The 21,740-nt window shown below is 42.6% G+C and overlaps 1 protein-coding gene across 2 annotated transcripts; it reads left to right on the top strand.

The window, feature by feature from the left end:
• Positions 1-4,751: 4,751 nt before the first annotated feature.
• On the top strand, positions 4,752-21,740 carry slc29a4a (solute carrier family 29 member 4a). 2 transcript variants are annotated; one of them, XM_085785340.1, is made up of 11 exons: positions 4,752-4,882; positions 6,864-7,292; positions 9,554-9,685; positions 9,851-9,964; positions 10,875-11,003; positions 12,613-12,687; positions 12,781-13,040; positions 15,735-15,855; positions 16,038-16,225; positions 19,426-19,666; positions 20,825-21,740. In XM_085785340.1, the coding sequence occupies exons 2-11, from the start codon at positions 7,046-7,048 to the stop codon at positions 20,971-20,973; spliced, it is 1,656 nt and encodes a 551-aa protein (XP_085641466.1). In that variant the 5' UTR covers positions 4,752-4,882; positions 6,864-7,045; the 3' UTR covers positions 20,974-21,740. The 2 variants fall into 2 exon arrangements, with proteins under 2 accessions (XP_085641466.1, XP_085641465.1); XM_085785339.1 differs by having other exon boundaries at positions 12,781-13,049; positions 20,825-21,213.

The raw sequence follows: 21,740 nt of genomic DNA, 5'->3' as shown, positions 1-21,740 counted from the left end.
CTGCAGCTACTCTCCCCTCCCTCACTTCTTTTTCTCCTCCATGTCTTCAGCCACCCTTCAATCCCTGTATCTTCATCTCTGCCTGTGTGAACTCTCCATCTCCTCTCTCTCTCTCTCTTTCCATCTGTCTCCATCCCTCGATCCCCCTGCCTCTGCATTTACACCTGTCTCTTTCCTTTCATCCCTCCTCTCCTTCACCTGCCTTGCATATCATTACCTCCTCCTTTTCTTTCCCCTGACGCTTATTTCTCATGCTCTTTCCTGTCTTCCTCTAACCGTGTGATAGGATTATGGCACCATCTGTCTCTCTCTCGCTTTGATTTTTTGTCGTTTTTGGCGACTGTTCTCATTTTCTTGTCATCATTACTTTAATTTGCCCGTTTCCCTGCCTTCCTTCTTACATTTCATTCTCCCTCTTTCTTTATCTCCTTCTCCAGAGGTGAGCAGAGGTGGTGATAGGCAGTAGTATACTATCAGTATGCAGAGTCATGGCGCGGTGGCTCTGCCGTCATTGATTGAACCAGCAGCTAAATATAGACGCTGTTGAGGCTCAGCATCTTTACCAGGCTGGAAGGAGGGATGGTTGACTGGATGGAAGGATAGACACACACAAAACACACACACACACACACACACACACACACACACACACACACATATACAACTGTGAGGTGGTGTTACAGACTTACAGACACTTCAGTCAGTGCGGTCCCTCGGGGTATTGGTTGGACAGAAAAATAATTCTACTGAAGGAGGCGTAACACCGTCTGACCTTTTTACACATTCATAACAGGGTGCTGCTGAGAAAAATATTTATGAAACACACACACGCAGAGCAAATCGACAGTAACTCATTCTTTTCTGGACAGATTGCTGCGGGCTACAACAACATTACTATTCAACACACAGCATAAATCCAGAGCTGCGAGTCTTCCCACAAGCTGAGCACAGAGAACGAAACAGCCAGTTGCACACATACACACACACACACATACACACACACACACACACACACACACACACAGAAAGAGAAGGGGGGCGGCAAGCAGCCAAATGGGAAACTAGACAGACAGAAGCAGGATGATAGACATAAACCTGGCAACTCAATTATAAGTCAGACAGACAGGTAAAGCGAGGGGCAGACAGGTAAACAAACAGGCAGCTAAAGGGATAAGCCAACCGCAAAATGACGCTCTCATGATCCACAGGATTTTACGCCGATTAAAGTCAGTTAAAGAACATGTCTCTACTGTGTCATAGGATATTTGTAAAGAAGAGTTTTCTGTGATAAATGACAGATTAGTGTTGTTTCATTGTCTTGACAGGACCCTTTACGTTGTCCCTTTGGCTCTCAGTGTCGTATTTTGAATTCGATTTCAAAAAGGGAACTGAAAGAAAGAGGAATAAAAGCAACAGGTGTTATTTTAGCTTAGCATAAAGACTGGACACAAAGGGAAACAGCTTGCCTGGCTGTGGAGCACCTCTGAAGAGTCCTCACCTTGTTTTCATAACAGTTTTCCATTTGACTGTTTATTGTAAAATACAGAAACGAATGTAATCCTTCAAAACAACTGCTTTGCTCTGATTCTTTTCGTTCTAAATCTGCTCTCAAGCGTGAAGAAATTTCAGCCCACGGTGTTGGCAGATCGTGACGTGTTTAAAGTGTAAGACCCACGACAATGAGACAAAACATGAGGTTAGGATGAAGACGTTCTGTGTTGACGAGCAGCGATCATTTCAACAGAGTCAGTTTAGTTTCCAGGGCTGGAGCAGCAGCAGCTTTGATCTTCTGCCTCACTAATGTAGGCTAATGTTTGTTCTCTTGTCTTGTTGATGGATATAGTGAGGTCACTGTGTTGTGGGCAGTGGTGGGAGAACTCATACTCATACTCATACTCTAAAAACAAAAAACAAAACAACAACTTTGATTTATAAAAAAAGAATAAAGTAACATTTTGCACGGATCTCTTTAGGTAGCCTATAGTTTCAACCCAGTCATTTTTGAGTTAATACCACAATTTTTTTTAATAGTCAACTCAATTACATACCGTTGTCCCCTATGCAGGGCCGGCCGCTGGCATAAACACTCTATGCGGTTGTTTAGGGCCACAGCCATTAGCACACGCGCTACGAGCTTTATATGTAATGTGAAGTCATTATTCAGCTTCTTTATCTCACATTTGAGACATTTGGTGAGAATAGAATGGCAGAATGACAACATTTGTGCTCAAAAAGCAATTTTACAAAATGTAATTTTAGACTTGTTTTCTACACTTATATATTACTGTATTCATACCCTATTTCAAGCACCAAAACAGTTCATTCTCATGACTGAAGGAGTGTTTTCACAAGGGATTTGAAATTTTTCAAAAAGCAGACCTCAAATTTCCAGCATTTGGCCTAAATTATTTCTTTATACAGTGTTCTAGGACAAATTCGCCTCAGTGTACTTAGAGCGGAGGTTCTAATATTTAGACATAAAACACTTGAGTATTGTTACATCTGCAAGTATCTTAAAAAGATAAATTTAAGAAAATATGTAAAAGTTGAGAAAATGGCCTCAAACCTCAGAGGGCATAAACACGTCTGTATTTAGTTTTAACCAGTGATTTGGTGTTTGCGCTTAGAGTTTAGGGCCACAAACAAAAATCTTGTTTAGGGCCACCAAATTCCTAGGGCCGGCCCTGCCCCTATGTGTAATTAAAGGTCAACCAACTCCATTTTAATGAAAAAGTATTCATGTTGCTAAATGACTTAGTTTAAGATATTCTAATATCTTTAATTTACGTATAATCTACGCTGCAATGCATGAACCTCTTGTTGGTAACTCTTCACTAACTTGAGTTATAATAAATTCATAGAACACGTCTATTACACTTTCATAGTCAAAGGGTTTATTGTAAAACCAACTCCAACTTGTGTCCACATGGTCTTGTGGACATGTTTTATACCACTCTCCATGCTATCCCAGATACTGACAGACTAAATGTCATTGTACAACATAGGCTCTTCCAAAAGTAACGCAAAAAACATCAGAAGTAGAGTTAATCAGCACGAGTTCATCTGCCAGTTCACCAGTGACAGTACCACTACTGGTTCTGGATTCAAACACTGGTCCAGCTCCAGCTTTTTTCTGTGTGTCGTTTCCTCTGGATGCTCAACACTCGGCCCCACCGTGACCTTCACAGGAGGAGTGTTAGAGCTAATGGATTGATGAATGCCTTTGCTTGGACATTTCTGTCAGAGGTTAATTAATTATATCCACTTAAGTATTTGCAGTAAATTGATGCCTGCAGCCAGGTCCAGCCACTGAACAAGTTTAATTAAAGCTTTTCACATTTTTATTTTTTCTTTGTTTTTTGTCGCTCGCACTTTTGTGTGTCTTCTCCAATCGTGGCAGACTTTTGGTGTGTACATTATTATCTGCCAGGGTGTAAAGGATGTTGATGTAATCAGAAATAGAAAATCAAAGGACAAGCTCTGTGCACATATCTTTGAAAGATCAGCGTGACAGTTCCTGTAAACACAGAGATGACTGGAAGGAACAGATTCAGTTTTCTGACGGGATAAACCTTTTAACACGACGCACTCCATCGTCTGACACGGTTGATCTCTGATGTGATCTTTGATGTTGAGCCAAGGGTAAGGTGAACTGAATTTTGAATTAGTATCATATTCTGTGTCTTCAATAAGACAGTAAACAAAGTCAAAGACACTGTAGGTGGGATTCAAACCCACGACCTGTGGTGCAGCTGCAGCAGCTGCAGCAGCAGATCCTGGGTCTGTTGAGCAGCACCTCAAACGACAGCTATACCATTTAGCTAATTCCCATCTGGCTCTGCTCCTCTATGGCAACCGTGGGGGTGTGCAATATGACGGAGCCCCTGCCAATAATAAAGCATTAGCATATTGAAGTGAACTGATAAAACTGTCAATCACACAGCGGCTCTGGTGCCAGCTTTGTGTCTGTGAGTGGGAGCGAATGTGTGTGTGTGTGTGTAGCCTATCTAAAAAGAGATACAGAAAAAGACATAATGATTTTCCCCCTCCTCTATTGTTCTTTTTTCCCTATTCACTGTTTTCCTTATCTATGTGCTTTGGCAGCACACATGCACTTCACATGTAAAGCCAAATAAAACTGAGAAAAATTGTGGATAGAGCAACACAGAATCCCCACATCTTGTTAATATTCCTGAAAAGATTTATGAATCATTGACTGGGAAGTGATCGTTTCATATTTTTATGTCACTTCTAATCTCTCCTGCCATCACTTCACTATTCATATCTATCTTATCACTGTGGCATTTCAATAACCTTTTGAATATAGGCTCTATGACTTATGTTGATGCAAACTTGTCCTTCCTTTTCTCTCCTCCTGCTGCAGTTTGGTGGTTTTTCTACTTTCTAGGATGAAAACAGGAAGAGAGAGATCATACTCAATAATTTAACATGTGCTAACTGTATTCTGCGCTGGGAGAGAAAAAAGTTGTTTAACATGCGTTTGGATGCTCTCATAAGCGCTTTGGAAAAGACTGACTGCGAGAGATGAAGAGCCAGAGGCGACTCCCCCCTCCTCCTCCTCCTCCTCTCCCTCCTCCTCCTCCTCCACCTCCCCCACCCACCGTCGCTCTGCTCTCCTCACCCATCCATGCACATACACACACACCTTTTTTTCCCCCTCTTTCCTCTACTGCCGGATGGTGCGTTCAGGAGCGCACGCAGGACGGCACCGGGGCTTCCCTTCTGTCTGGCGGAGACCGGCTGCGGAGGGACCAGGACCAGGTCCGACCGGCAGAGACCACCTCGAGGACCCTGCTGGGGGGGGACGGCGTCCGCTTCTGCAAGCAAACCGAGGGGGAGAGAAAGGGAGACACGAGGGAAGGTAAAGGGGGGCCCGTTAGTAACCTGTTGTGTGTGTGTTATTGTTTTTTCCGTTAAAGCGCGGACAAAAAAAAAAAAAAAAACAGGAAAGAAAAGAAGGAAAGAAAGAGACGCGCACGGATCTAAAAGCGACGTTTAAAGCTGCTGGACTTGATCAGGATGGTTTTAATGATCAATTGGAAAAGAAGAAGAGGAATAAGTGAGGTGATCCTCTGTGTATCCTTCACTGCTCAGCCGTCGCCTATTTCTCTCTTTTGATTAATTGCAATTTTTAATAGTCACGCGCCGTAATAACAAGCAGAACACGTGAGGTTAATTGATGGTGGAGTTGGTGCGTTCATAATCAACTGATTCATCTGCCGAGCAGGTGATCAGCTCAGAGCGTGACATCAGGTGCTGCTCTGCTGTTGCTTTGCTCTTGATGGGGTTTTTTTTTCTTTGTGTGGATTAAATCATTTTGTGAGTAAACAATAGAAACTGCAGCGTGACATGAGACTGCAAATCAATTACAGTGGCTGGATGGAGCCTTTTGATTTGAAGGAGAAGGCTGAGAGCGCCGCCTCAAGTCTGGAAGTGGAAACTCTGCAAAGCACGTCTGTCTTCCATGGACAGTGATCAGGGATCATTATGAGGTTTTAAAAACAACCCACACAACCACATCATATCGAACCGGAGTCCTCTGTCTAATCACCTGTTTCCTCTGCTGCTGCTGCTGCATCCTCCAGAGGCCAGGATGAGCCCACATTACAGGGATGATAACCTTCTTACATCATCTGATCCTGCCAGATCCAGCTGGAAGGGGGTTTAAAATACGATCTCACCCTAAAAACAAAAAAATAATAATATAAAAGCAGAGTGGAAATCTAACTCTCAGGGCATCAGAGGTGAAGCAGACAAGGCCACAGGGCTGATGTAGTGGCTGCCTGCATGTGCTCTGCAAGTGTTTGTGTAACCACAGGAGAACATAATAGATGAACCTTTGTGTTTCCTGTGTGTGTGTGTGTGTGCGTGTGTGTGTTTGCATATGGAACAACGTCAATACCCATTCATATTGATCTAGCTTGTATCATTTCTCTCACCGGTCCCTGTTGACAGGAGTGAATGAAAGCAGGTTATTGAGCCATGTGTCAGCTGCTATAATGACAGGAGGGACACCTGCTGATAAATGTTTAAATCCAAACATGGAGGGCGTGGAGTGTGTTTAATAGCAGGCGAAGATGTGCATGACAGAGCTAAAATAGCGATAAAACATTTATCACAACAATTGAACATAGACGATTGATCAGGCTGATTGATGGGTTCAGTCTATCTTTAAACACCAATCATCTGGATTTGCTGCTTTCGTCTCATCGACGTCAGTGTAAATGAAATATCGGGTTTTTTGTTGTTTGACAAAATTAGACACGATTGGACAAAGCAGTGTTTTCTGATGTTTTATAGACCAAATCAATTATCAATCTATCAAGAATGTGATCCATCAATTGATCACTAGACTCAGAGTAAGGCTGATGTTTCTGTAATTGGACTGATAAATCGATTCGGTTTAGTCTGAAAGTGTCAGAAAATACTTTTAAAGTCCTGTCACAGGTTTCTGAAGCCCAAAACATTGGCCTGCTTCGCCTGCTGACTTCACTCGATCCAGCAATAGATCATTAAGATCACGATGAATTAATCTCCCCATCGATTTTTTCTTCTCTCCTGCATTGTACAGTAATAATATAATGCAGTGCCTGCTCATTGAATGCAGAGCTGCATTTTGCTGACCTTGTCTGCATCCAGCCATACATCCTTTGTCACTCTGTTTCTCTCATTTAAAATGCCTCTCACGCAAACATGCACACAGCAATCTATGTTTCTTTGAGGTGTCTGACCTTGTGTCTTGTCACTTTCACTAAGACACTGACAGATTTCTTTTCTGTATCTATATCTTCTACATTTTAATTCTGTCTCTGCTTCTGTTTCCTGTTGTTTTCCTCCTGCAGATCCTCCAACATCTGAAGGTTTCCTGCCTCTCTACCAGGGCGTGTCACCGGGATTGTGTTTAACATGCACACACCACAGACTGAGTAGCTTGTAAAACAGACAGGAGTGTGTTTGTGTGTGTGTGTGTGTTGTGTGTGTGTGTGTGTGTTTGTGTTTGTGTGTGCATATTTGAAGTGAAGAGATGAGCTCAGTGGGAGCAGAGCGCCGAAGGCCTACGCCAGTTCAGACGCCTGAAGAGAGGGATGTGTGGCGGGATGGAGGCAGAACTGTATGGAGGGAGATGGGGAGGGAGATGGGGAGGGAGGGCTGGAGAGAGGGACGGGAGAGCAGCGTGGTGCAGAGCTACAGCTTCGACTCGTACCAGCTGGAGGAGGAGGAGATCAATAAAGACGCCCCGGAGCGAGGAGTGCTGGCTCTGTCCGAACCTGGTGAGGGAGTTTCTGTTTTGACTAAATGTGTTGCTGTGTCTACGTGTGTGTGTGTGTGTGTGTGTGTGTGTGTGTGTGTATGTGTATGTGTGTGTGCTGCCTTTATAAATAGACAGACGAGGAACAAGAAAGAAAGGAAAGAGATGTGTTTCAAAAACAACAACTTCAACAACAATCAATGTAAAAAAAGACGACCACATGAATACCTTCTATACCAAAACAACAGGAGCAACACAGTGTGTTTAGATCCACTGATAGAAAATAGTTATTTCATTATCATTTGTTCATTTGTAATTTGATTGGTGCGGTAACTGTATTGTGGCTGCCTAAGATCAGATTCACTACACTACACAATAATGTAATTATTGTGATAATCACAGAACATTTGATGGATAGGATCAGGGTGAGGTCTTTACCTTGGTTTAGAGAAGTGAGCAGAGATGGAGGGTGAGTCTGCACCAAAAATATAACAATGCATTATTAATATGATATTAATATTTTAGTTTTTTAACGTACTATGGTTATTGTCAATACAGGTAACAGGTTTAGGCCTGTTCCTTGTTTAACTCTGTGGCTTCACAGGGTAGTTAGTTACTCATATGTGGTGCTGAGATTACATTACATTACATTGTTGTTTTAGCCCTGACAACCTCAACACAATGTCCTAGAGACAGCAAACACAAGCTAGACACTGTACTGCTGCCATGGGAAATACTCACAGAGAATATTATTTACTCTAATGTGTCCAAAAAATGTTTTATCCACTTTAGAAAATTGGGAAATGAGGCACAACCAGCTGCAGCATCACCACGGTTTACAAACCATCCCTCTAAAAGTGAGAATAATTCAAATTCTAGCTGACACCATGAGGCAGTCAGCAGTGTGTGTGTGTGTGTTTATAGATGATGACGGAGGGCGGAGTGAATGAAACCTGTGTTGAGAAAAAGAGGATGTGCATGTAAAACACTGTGGGCAGGCCTGTTAGCAGAATAATTGCCGTGTTGCCTGGTTACTCAGGTTGCACAAAGGGCAAGCTAATCAAATCAGAAGTGACCTGAGGACACACAGCGAGCGCCCCGGACCGTCAGAACCCCCCCCCCTCTCTCTCTGCTCCTCGTCTGCTTATCCTCCGCCTCCTCCGTGCTGCTGTCAGTCTCCACACCTCCGTCTGCAGCCAGAAAAACAAAGCAAGTGTTGCTTTCTCTGCACACAGAGAGCCTGCATAGTCTCATATATGGTCTGATATTTTCCACTATGCTGTGTTTGAGTAAAGACAGTCAGACCAGACTGATGTTGCTCCAGAAACTCACAGGTGACTTTGCTGTCAGTGCAAGGTTTTTAGAAACATTAGAAAATGAAAATCCATCCTAAAGCAATTCCTTATTGTCAGTCCCTGCAACGAAATGTCAGTCACAGTGTGAGCAATGCTGCAGTGTCCTCTTCATTGGATTCTCTGTTAATGAGCTTTGACTTTCTGCAGGCGCTGATCTTTTTTTTCCTCTGCCTGACGATGTATCACTGCTCATGCTAACTGCACACTTTGCTCCACTCTGAACAAAAAGCTGCTGCGGTAAATTGCTTGTGTCAAGGTTCTTTTTTTTTTCTTTTTTTTTAATCCAAGGAAACGACGAACCCAGCAGAAAGGAAAAGATGATTAATAAAACAGGCAATTATTTATAAGAAAATCTCTTGAGCTAAGTGCAGACTATCACGCACCGACAGAAGGATAATAATTCATCAACCCCAGTTTGTGTCATAACAAATTAGACGCATCATTAAGCTGTGACGTAAATTATTGGGGTTTTCTCCTTCAGTCTGCTGTAAAATCAAAATGCTCCAAAATCATTTGGAGCCATTAATAGTGGGCTCACAGGATTAGGAAAGGATTATAAACAGTTATATAAAAAAAAAAAACTTGCACATCACACTTCAACCATGAAACTGAACACTAAAGTCCTGCTTTGGACCGAAACTACTCTCCCAATGATTCATCCACTCTTCCTGTGATCAGCCTTCAGCCAGCACAACAGGAGCACGGCCCTCTACAGCAGCAGCCGCTCCATCAGCAGAGCAGCAGCTACGCCTCTGCTCTATCAGCGTTCACCCTGATTAGCTTAAATGAAGATGTCGTGCGTCGGCTTCAGACCTAATTTGGGTGTTGTGAAGTCATTTCTACCCCCCCGCACCCTCCCCACGCTGCATGATCGTGATTTCCTTCTCTTTTAATTCTCCAACCCCTGACTCCCTCGTTCCCATCCCAGACTTTGAGGAGCCAATCCCTGACGACCGTTACCATGGAATCTACTTTGCAATGCTGTTGGCTGGCGTGGGTTTCCTGCTTCCCTACAACAGTTTCATAACTGATGTGGACTACCTGCACCACAAGTTTGAAGGTATGACTGTCTATACACGAGCACAAATAAACCCACACATGTGCTTATAGGAAGAGAGAAGGAGAAAGAAAATAGAGGATGCTTTGAATACAGACACAACTTGAGGGCACAAATTCAAATCCAACTCCCAGGAGTCATGTGTGTATGTGTGTGTGTGTGTTTCAGGCACATCCATAGTGTTCGACATGAGCCTGACGTACATCCTGGTGGCTCTGCTGGCCGTCATCCTCAACAACGTGCTGGTGGAGCGACTCAGCATGCACACCAGAATTACTGTGGGTAAGTCAGACAGGGCCAGACAAATCTCTAATTGTGAAACATCTCTCATTATAGGAACTTATACCGCTTCTCATTTATTAATGACCCTCTGGGACCCTCGAGGCTTATCAGAGCAGAGTACACAGAGCAAAAATGAGCAGACATTATAAAGAGAGAGAGAAAGAGAGGGAAGAAAATAAAACACCGCAATAAATCTCCTGTGGGTTTTAGTCATAAACTGTTTCAAACTAACTTTTACAAAGACAGTGAATTCACAGGAGGCTTTCTTTCAAGATCTTACATCATCCTGAGTTTTTTCAGCTATCATAACATTTCACAATGCTATTGAAGTAAACTATTCACATATAAGCGTGCGCATCTACGCAGATTTGACATTAGGTTTGTGAAAGGCAGAGTGGGATACTGGAGAGATGAAATGTGGTCCAAAATTGTTCATTAAAAAGCAGCTTTTAAAAGCTACTGCATCTTTGAAGTGTAAATATTTCTTTGTAGAACACGGATATTGGAGACTAGGATAGGAAATATTAAAGCTGCTAGTGCTACCCACATATCACAAGTCATTTTTGAGCAAAAATGAAAAAAAAAAAAGTTCTTTAAAAATTCATGTTCCCCGAGGAGAGGTTGGATTTCTCTGCACATATACAGTGTATGTAACAGCAAGGTTTCACCACTCCAGCCTCTGCAGCTTAAAATAGATCCGCTCGCATCCTTGAGGGAGATGCCTTTTGAAGTGTGTTGTCTGTACAAGAGCTCGTCTCTGGAGATAATAAAGTCGGGATCGGACTTGAGTTGAAAGTGATAGCGTTCGCACACCGGCCTTGTCAAATATGTGTTCAGTGCAATCACAACATGACCTAGTTCAGAGACGTGTCCTCACCGTCCACCTGTCTGTCTGGGTCTGCGTCGACAGGATACATATTCGCTCTGGGGCCGCTCATCTTCGTCAGCGTGTTTGATGTCTGGTTGGCAAAGTTCACCACCAGGCAGGCTTACATCATCAACCTGGTGTCGGTGGGAGTGGTCGCCTTCGGATGCACAGGTACTACCAATGCCCGCCCATCCATCCATCCATCCATCCATCCATCCATCCATCCATCCATCCATCCATCCATCCATCCATCCATCCATCCATCCATCCATCCATCCATCCATCCATCCAAGCATCCATCCATCCATCCATCCATCCATCCATATAAACATCCATCCATCCATCCATCCATCCATCCATCCATCCATCCATCCATCCATCCATCCATCCATCCATCCATCCATCCATCCATCCATACATCCATCCATCCACCCATCCATCCATCCAAGCATCCATCCATCCATCCATCCAAACATCCATCCATCCAAGCATCCATCCATCCATCCATCCATCCATCCATCCAAGCATCCAAGCATCCATCCATCCACCCAAACATCCATCCATCCATCCATCCATCCATCCATCCAAACATCCATCCATCCATCCATCCAAACATCCATCCATCCATCCAAGCATCCAAGCATCCATCCATCCACCCAAACATCCATCCATCCATCCATCCATCCATCCATCCATCCATCCATCCTTCGTTCCATCCATCCATCCATCCATCCATCCATCCATCCATCCATCCATCCATCCATCCATCCATCCATCCATCCATCCATCCAAACATCCATCCATCCATCCATCCATCCATCCATCCATGTTTTAGTTTTACATCCCATAGCGTTTCTGTTTTGGTTTGCTCTCATATCCTTAAAAACATATACCAGCCACTATTTATTGAATGTGTAAGTACAATAAGCTGCTGCTACCTGAGAGTTGGGTCACTACTTTGCAGCTGTTTTTAGGGAATGAGCTCTAAAACCAACTGTACAGGATGTTCACTCAACTCAACATCTCACTGGTAAAATGCCAGATATTTCCCTGCTGGAGACCAAAGCAAAGCTAAAAGGAGAGTAAATGGTGGCTCTACATTAGCAACTGTTGGAATGGAAAAATGTATTCCTGGTGTTTTGTTTGCGTAAAAGACATATTGAACAGATCATATGGAGAACAAGTGTTGAACTGGATTGCACCTTCAGGATTGAGGTGTAAATATGGACATTATTACTTTGTGTATCATACAGTAGATGCCATGCCGGTGTAGATCTAATAAGGATATGATATGTAATATAGGCTCAGTGGAGTACAGGTCAAACCTCTCTGACAAAATATCTATAAAAATCAGATGTATTGTGGGACTGTCAGACTGGTATGTGCTACTGTACAAGTGTTGATATTCTGCCCACCTCCTCCTCCACTCTATACATATGGTGTGTAATGTAAATGTATGTTATCAGTCAGAACTGTCAAACGAACAAGCAGCCGTGTCGGCACAAACACAAACACAGTGAGGCTTTAGTCATCAGCTGCTGCTAATGACTTTCATACACGGAGCCAGTTTCCTTGTTGTTAGTGTGAACACAGATCCTTTCAGCCAACAGTAAAGAAAAAAAAACAGTTTAATTAATGGAGACGTGGAGGTCAGTGCAGTCCCTCTGGGGTTTTTAGTGAAAGTTCAGAAAACGGCTCCTCTAAGTAAAGTGCTGTTGTTTACAGTGTTGACTGTAAGGCCTCTGTTTGCACTGATAACCACTTCCTCCTCCCTCACCAGTGCAGCAGTCCAGTTTCTATGGTTACATGGGGATGCTGCCCAAGAGGTACACACAGGGAGTGATGACTGGAGAGAGTAAGTACCCTCACTCACACATCCACAGACCTCCATCTTGTATATAATATTTCCCTCTGTTCTCACTTGACTCGACCCCTCCCGCCTCTGCAGGCACGGCCGGTGTGATCATCTCGCTCTCTCGCATCTTCACCAAGCTGCTGATCCCTGACGAGAGGAGGAACACGCTCATCTTCTTCCTGGTCTCCATCAGCATGGAGATGCTCTGCTTTCTGCTCCACCTGCTGGTTCGACGCTCCCGATTCGTCCGCTACTACACCAGCCACGCCCAGGGCAAGGGTCCGGCCAAAGGTCACGATCCACGTGACAACGGGACTGGATACAGGGTTCACCACGATGTCACTGCAGAGGAAGTAAGATTTGTAAGTCTGTGAACGCTTCCTTGACCCTACCCTGTGTGCTCTGAATTCATACAGGGAGTACAAATAAAAATGTAAGCCCCATGGATGTATAATGGAGAATACAGCCTGGCAAAGCCGCCATCATGGCTGTAGACTTGACACAGTGCTCAGCTTCGCTCGAGGGACCAAGCACATCCTTACAGAGCCACTTGCATTACTAAAGCATCTGAATCCGTGTCCCAAAGTACTTTATTGATTTTATAGTCCGCTTTATGGAATGTCTGCCATCTTGTTTTTAATGCCCATAGTGCCAACAAAAATCCCCAATATGCAACAAAAAACACATCTATGGCATTTACACCACACAACACAACACAACACAACACAACACAACACAACACAACACAACACAACACAACACAACACAACACAACACAACACAACACAACACAACACAACACAACACAATGCTACACATTTTAGAATAGAAAAATATTGTTGTGCACTGTTAGCATGATTTATTGTATGAAATCTGAATTCACTATAGAGTGGCGAAGTCCGGCCCCTTCCGCTTTCGGAGTGTAAAAAATGAATGGTGTTCAATGGACAGAAAATAATTATTTTCTGATCCCCCAGTCGTTATGCCTTGGATTACACAGATGTTGTTTATAGGCTTAAATTATATTTTTTTCAGTTTGACCGTTTATTGTGCCATTGTTCAGTTAAATGCTGTCGAGAAAACACAATGAGAAAGACTTTATTGTAATGTCACGTATGTGACGTCACGTCATCACCCTTTCACTCCCTTCTTTCTCCATCGACAGCGATTCAAGTAAAACTCTCCACATGCCCCGACTTATAATGATTTTCCCCTTTTTCTATGCTCTTATCCTGCCGTTGGAAAAGGCAATAAGTGGAGCAGAGAGATCACCATGTCTGTTGCAGAGTTCAAGTGCGGGTGGTGACGTATATCATTTGCGTTGAGAGCAGCGAAGAGCTGTAGTTCACAAAGCGGGCTCACACAAAACCTAACATTATCAAAATTCTTTCTAAATTGTAGTCTTCTTTGCCTGAAAAAATATCTTTAAATATCACAAACAGCATGTGAAATCCATGGCACAATTCAAACGGGACCAGAAAATAATTTTTATCTACCCATTGAATTTCAGTGATAATTTTTCTGCTTCAATTTAATATCTTGTAAATGCGATTTAGTAGCTTCAGTGATTCAGTGTTTTCTCAGGTCTAGGCTTTAGTGAAAGATTGACTTTAACTCCACATGAATATCATATGCACGTGTGATTCATCAGATCCTTCAAAAATATTGTGAGAACAAACTGTTTCTGCACTTGGACAGGGAGGAAATTTACTTGTGGAAACGAGTGAAAGGAAAGAACAAGGGGCTTTGGGAGGAGTTATTGGAGATGAGATGTGCAGAGACACTGGTGTGGGTAGTGCTGAGAGAAGATTGAGACAGATGGAGTTTAGAGAGAAAGGAAGAGGTTGAGGTCTCCTGTGAGTAGACAGTATAATAAGAAAAAGTTGGAAGAAAATTGTTGAGGCGAAGAGGTGAGATGTGCAGGGTGGGGGGCAGAGGCAGTCTGTCAGGAGGAGGAGGAGGAGGAGGAGGAAGGAGGCAGTCGTGACAAAAAAATGACACAAGGAGAAAGTGAACAAGGAACAGGAGGAGGAACGACACAGAGCAGGACAAAGACAGACGAGGAGCAGAATCCTCTGTTTGTTGGTCTGAAGACACGGAGCGGATGTTCCTCATCAAACCATACGATGGTGTTCAGAGCCTTCAAAGGAAACACAACACCTCAGGCTGCTGTCGCTTCATATGTGCATGATTATGTCTGTGTGAAGTGTGTGAGGGATGCCCTGTGCTTTATGGTAGGATGTGTACGGTATGTGTTGTGTTGTGTTGGTGTGAGGTTTTTCTGCATCTGGGGGCTGATTCAGGCGGCTCTTTGTTCTGGTTGCCTGGGGAAACTGAGGCAGCGCTCTACATTATGGGATAATCAAGAAGAGTGGTGCCCTCTGGCCTGCAAGTCCCACTAATCAACTAATAGATCTGGGTGTGCGTGTGTGTGTGTGTGTCTGCTTGTACACACCTCTGGGATGTGCATATGAAGAATTATGTGTTTTCTTTGAATATAAGCATGATAATGTGCCCATATTTGGTTAAAGAGAAAATGTGTATATGTGTGCATGCTTCTTTCTATGTGTGTGTGTGTGTGTGTGTGTGTGTGTGTGCAGCTCCTGGGCCTCTTTGCAGTCCTCTCTGCTCTCTCTTTAACATCATTACATCAACCTGCAGCTACTCACAGTCGTCCTCTAATAGCTGCTGCCATAAAAAGGTGATGTCATGCAGCCAGGAAGCCATTATCAATGAAAAGAAGTGAAAAGACCAAGTTGAAGGCAGAACCACCGATTATGTTTACATACTGTGTGATGTCTACCTCTAGTGTTTTCAAAACTGTAATAATGTCCTTCATAAAGCCTTGAAAGTGCTCTCAGGGAATGAGAAAGTGCTCTCAGGAAATGAACAAGATGATGCTCCAGGCTATAACTGATCTTTTCATGGTTTTAAATACATCTTAAAACCAGGAGGAGATTTTTTATCTCATGATATAGTCGATATGATCGGTTGGTTTTAATAAAAAAACAACAACAACTGAGCGATATGTGTGTGTGTGTCTCCAGGGAAACGGAGGGACAGGACCGCCCGCTACAGAGGAAGGCGTTGAAGAATTTGTGGGTGGTACCTACGTGCGGTTCGATGCCCCAAAAGCCAAGCTGAGGAGGAGCTGGCCCGGTGTCCGAGGTTCTCTCAGCTTTAATCTCATACACTCACTGCTCAATTAACCCTCTGATTCCAACAGATGGGTGTGAAATTCAAATGCATCCCCTGGTGATTATTAGAGCGACGAGTGTGTTCTCACTCAGTCTGGTGAGAATCTGCTGATGGTGTGTGTTGTGTTGTGTTGGTGTGTCGTCTCCAACCAGACATGATCCTGCATCGTTACGTGGTGTCCCGTGTGATCTGGGCCTACATGCTGTCTATAGCCGTGACCTACAGCATCACACTGTGTCTGTTCCCCGGACTGGAGTCAGAGATACGAAACAAGACCTTAGGGGAATGGCTCCCCATCCTCATCATGGCCACCTTCAACATGTCCGACTTCGTTGGGAAGGTGAGACGCAAGTTTACTCGTTTATTAACTAAGCAAAAAGATTCAATTAAACAAAAACACTGAGATGATACAACTTACCTGAATTATGTTTATCATTCATCATTTTATGGAGAAGAATTGATATCAATGTGTGTGTGTGTGTGTGTGTTCTTGTACTTACTACGTTGTGAGGACCGGGAAGAGTTTTTAACCGAGTGAGGACATTTTGGAAAGTGAGGACATTTTGGCCGGTCCTCACTTTTTCCGAGGGCTGTTTGAGGGTTAAGACTTTAGGTTATAATTAGGTTTAAGTTAGGTTAAGAGTAATGGTTAAGGTTAGGCATTTGTTTTGGATGGTTAAGGTTAGGGTAAGGGGCTAGGGAATACATTATGTCAATGAGTGTCCTCACAAAGATAGCATTACAAGGATGTGTGTGTGTGTGTTTGTTGGGCCTTCAAAAAAAGCATCATCTAATCTAAATCTCCTATTCATCATCAGATCCATGGTTTTAAAAAAAATTGTACAGTATGTACGAAAGGACTGTTTTAAGTGTATGCTGTCACACACAGTATTAATGTGTTGTCCTTTTTTTAAACAATGATTGTTTTGTTTTGAAATATTTTGTTCTTCTTGGTTTAGCTACATAAATGAAAAATGTAATTTAAGGTGCGTTCATATCTGTTTTTGCCGAGCTGGTGTCTGTAATATCAGCTGTAAACCAGTAAAACAAAGAAGCTAAGTTGTTATCAGATGGATAATAAATTTAGAAATTCTGCACTGCGTCTCAACGACCTACACCAGCCTCACAGTCTTATCACATCTTCTTAACTCCAATATTTTGCTTCACTTTGAGCTAACAAACTGTTGTTTTAAAGCTTTAAAAACCCACTGGAAGCAGCTCAGCCACAAACATCAGGAGGTCACAGTTAGCCACTGGCTCAGGAGTTGTTAGAGACAAACAGAGCTAAAAGAAAATGAATATTGGACAGATTTTCAGAAAAGTGAGTGAAAAGATAACGATAATGTGGAGATTATGTTGCTCTCTATTTGCTGGATTAGTAAACAGGCACCTGTTTGCCAGCAGCTATAGCCACACAAAGCTTCTCAGATGGACGTGTGACTTTTTCTTTCTGTGTCAATTAATCATCAAAAGTTATGATATTGAAATATTAAAGCCCTCTCTTACAAAAACAGGATGTCGTGGGTGACAGGGAGCAGGAGAGTGGAGTGTCAGAAAATGATTAAAATGATAATCGAGACACCTGAAGGTTTGGGTTGCAGCATCCTCGGTGCCTCTGGGAAACTGCCTGACACCTCAACAGACAGTTTTCCTCATTACTCACTTATTACATCACATAATGCAGGAGACACATGAATTGTTAATCACTATTTTTTTTCTATTTTATAACATTACTTGTGGGAGGTTCAGGGTCTGTGTGCTGCCCCCATGTGGTAAAAAATAGCCAATGAAGGTAAAATAAAACAGTTTTTAACTATTTTTGGTTTAGTTATTTTGGCTTTACTTGATTCTTCTCAGATAATAAGTATCAGTTGAAGTTTTATCCCTCAATTGAGGCATTCATGGGCTTGGGGAAACAATCTCTGGTCCAAGTTTAAATAGAGTAAAAATAAAATAGAAAATCCCTTTTTCCGTCCACAAAAGGGTAAATTTGCCTTTCACTGTAAAAACATAAAAGTACCACTTCATGCACCTCTAAAAAGTACCATACATAAAGACATAATAACACCATACATCAATCACAAAACACGGAATAAACCTTTTTCTTCAACACTTATTCTAAAAACGTTCATGAATATTAAATACAATGCAAAAAAACTCACATTACACACATCCACACCTCACACATTACACTTCTATTAGGAGTCCTGAGTCAGTAGCATAGTGAAAAAAATATTCCCTATAGATATTTGTATTGACCTTTGGTAGCCCATACTGTTTCCCCTGAGGGTAAAAGTTCAGACTCTGTGAGCAGCTGCAGGTGGAATGAATCATTAATAACTTCAGCTCTTTGTTGTTTTCCAAGGACTTTGGAGGTCGTAATCACAACTATCGCCGTTTGTTTCCCCTCTCAGTGTTTAGGTCACCATACCATACAACCATGTTCAAAGATAAAACTCTTTCCGACTCACATCTTCTGAACATTTCTTCTTTTTTTAGGGGGGGTGGTTGCATTTAATTGATAGGAGAGTTGAGAGAGACAGGAAATAGGGAGGCAGAGAGAGGGGGAATGACATGCAGCAAAGGGCCACCAGATTATATACGGTGTCCCATGTTGTGAACATTTTTTAAGAACGTTGTCAGTATTTACTTTGAAGGTCAGACTGCTGTTAGTGGATGTGCCAAGATACTTGAAGTCATCAACAACCTCGGCTGTTTGTCCATTACTCCTGATTGGCTGCATTAAGTCTTGGTGGTTTTGTCTGATGAGTTCTTTTGTTTTACTGACATTTATTTCTAAGGAAACACCAGGTCTGAAGATCATTATCATGGTTTAACTATAGACTCTCATTTTCACTATGCCCGTTATAGACATGATAAAACTGTTGTTGTGAGTTGTGATGTCAGATGTTAGATTGTCTTGATGATGATACTTTTATGTAGTTTATATTTGTGATCAGTATAGAAACCATTAGATGTGTGTCGAGTGCAGAATCCACTGGATCAAGTGTTGGTCACACTTGGCAGCCCCAGAACCTTGATTTGTATTTTTCAAGCTCATCTGCACTACAGAAGCTGTGAAGAGACAAAGTCACACTGTAACACTGAGGTTAACCTTGTGAAACTGTTGAAGGAGTCGCCCCATTTATTAAACCTGAGTGTAAGGCAGGAGAAACTGTTTTATTTTTGGATAATTGCTCTTAGCTCAAAGGCGCTATCTGAATATACGGAAATGAAACCTTATCTGGTCTCCTTAAGTCATAATTTTAAGTCTGAAGGGAAAACGTTGATGTGAGTGAAAGTTGTTTGGACTGTGTGCTTCTTTGACTTTGTCCTGACAGCAAATTTAGCATTTTGCTGAAAAGGAGGGAAGAAGAGATAAGGAGAGAAATTAAATTGAAAAGAAGCCGAAGGTAGCTCAGAGGTAAAAGAAAAGAGACGAGGGAAGAGAATAAAATGTATTTTGATTCATTTGTTGTGCTTGGCTGAGAAGCAGCTGGTCGGCCCTGCAGCATCGCTGACGTCTTCCCTGCTCCTCAGATCTTGGCAGCGCTGCCGTACGACTGGTCTGGAGGCCGTCTGCTCTTCTTCTCCTGCCTCAGGGTGATCTTCATCCCTCTGTTCGTCATGTGCGTGTACCCCGCCAGCGCACCCACCCTGTCCCACCCAGCCTGGCCCTGTCTCTTCTCCCTCCTCATGGGCGTCACCAACGGATACTTCGGGTCTGTGCCGATGATTCAGGCCGCTGGCAAAGTGCCGCCCGAGCAGAGAGAGCTGGCAGGTGAGTTGTTGTGGATGGTTGGTCTGTTAGATTCGACGCAGGGAGGTGACGCTGATGTTTTTTTCGTCTTTCGCTCTACATGTCGAACCCATCTTTCAAATATCGTTGTGTCATTTATCATTAAAAAGCCAAATACTTGCTGGTTCCAGCTTCTCAAATGTGCTGCTGTATATCTCTGCGAATGGAGTTTTTATCTGGTTTTGTTGAAGCTTTGCTGATTTATGATGTTTTATGTGATTAACTAATCTAGAATCTATTCAAAAGATTATAGATTTTAATTTTAATTTTCTGCCATAGTTGTGGGTTAGGGAAAATGAAAAGCTTAACCAACTGATGAAAGTGTTTGGAAAAGTAAGAAGCTATATATTCGCTTTTATACTCCACATTAATTCAATAACTTACAGCATTATTCATTTATGTATTCATAATTATATCAAGTGGCATGTTGATGCAGTGGTTAACGTTGTCGCCTCTTAGCAAGAAGGTTTTGGGTTTGATTCCTGGGCCTGGGTCCTTTTGGGTGGACATTTGGGTAGACAATGGATAGATGGATTGGTTAAAAAAATCTGTATGTATATGTGTATATATATTAGCTGTGATCCTGATAAGGGAGGTTACCTTTCACGTGAACCAGGTTATATGTTGTGGTGTAGATCTGTTTCCCACACAAGTACACAGCTCTCAGGTTACCTTTAATACAGGGGTGTCAAACTCATTTTAGTTCAGGGGCCGGACCAGTAAAATAATAGCATAATCACCTATGAATAACGAGAACTCTAAATATTTCCTTTGTTTTAGAGCAAATGAACCCTCCTTTTACATTTCTTGAGGAAAAATACTAGAAATTTCAACAATATTATGCATCTTCTGGCTTCTATGTGATTTTCACACTTGGTAAATTCATCCCGCGGGCTGGATGGGACCCTCTGGAGGGCCGATTTTGGCCCGCGGGCCTTATGTTTGATGCTTTAATAGTTCCCTGTTGTTGTTAAAACAGCTTCAGATTAATGTCAGCATGTATTTGCATTTATCTTATAGCCTATGTGTTTGTTATTTTTGTCACAATATTTCACCAGAAGATAAGTGTGTTAACACAGTTCCACCTGAATACTAGAGAAGAAATCCAGCTCCGTCTCTGCTCTGTGATCCTCTCTCCAGGGAACACCATGACAGTCTCCTACATGACAGGCCTGATGGTGGGCTCCGCTGTGGCGTATGCAGCTTACAGCTTCACTGCTCCAGCGACAGGAACAATACACTTCTCCACCTTCAACGTGCACACGCCTGCCAACGGTACAGGGTACTGAATGTCTGCACACACAAACACATGCAAAGACAGAAAGAAGAAGAAGAAAACAAACATACATGTACTCACACCTGCAGCCATTAACACACTTGAGACACCAGAAGGAGAAGATGCAGAGACTGGTGGACCACCGACATATTCTCCTTTTGTCCAAATCTTGGCTCGTTAGCTAAAGTCTGAGACCTAAGAGACTTACAGTGACATTTAGCAATGAAAGAAATGATGTTAAACAGTGAAAACGTAGCAGATTCCTCCACTCACTCATTCTCCAGCCTGGTGATCCAGTGACCTTCACAACTTTTCCCTGGAGGTGAAAAAACAGGAGTCGAGCACCTGTCAGCACTCTGAGTGTCTCACGGCGTAATTATTGTCTGCATGTGTGAACGGATGGGCTGACATTTGTACAGTGTAAAGTCAAGTGATGTATCACAGCAGGGAAAATGAACTGCTCAAAGTTTTCAAGGAGACCACGTCTCTTGGGTCACACATGTTACATTTTGTGATTTCTCTGAACTGTAGCCATTCGATATAGAGATATGATGTCAGTGTGGATTTTTCTGGACCAGTTATTTCCTCGTTATAATCTCCCGAGGACAACTTGGCTGCTATTTTGTGTTTTGATTTGGGTAAATTATCAAAAATCCCCTGACTGCAGCATTTAAAACCAGAAGTTGACCTTAAGGGAGTTTTTAGCTTCAGTAATGTGATGTTTTTTTGAGTAAAATGGAAAATGAATGGGATTTAAATAACTAGAAACATGGCCAAAGT

This window comes from Trachurus japonicus, chromosome 8, assembly GCF_045865225.1.
Source record: "Trachurus japonicus isolate A0001 chromosome 8, Traja_1.0".
Lineage (NCBI taxonomy): Eukaryota > Metazoa > Chordata > Actinopteri > Carangiformes > Carangidae > Trachurus > Trachurus japonicus.
Note: the sequence above shows the minus strand (reverse complement) of the source record. Positions and strands in the feature narration are given on the sequence as shown.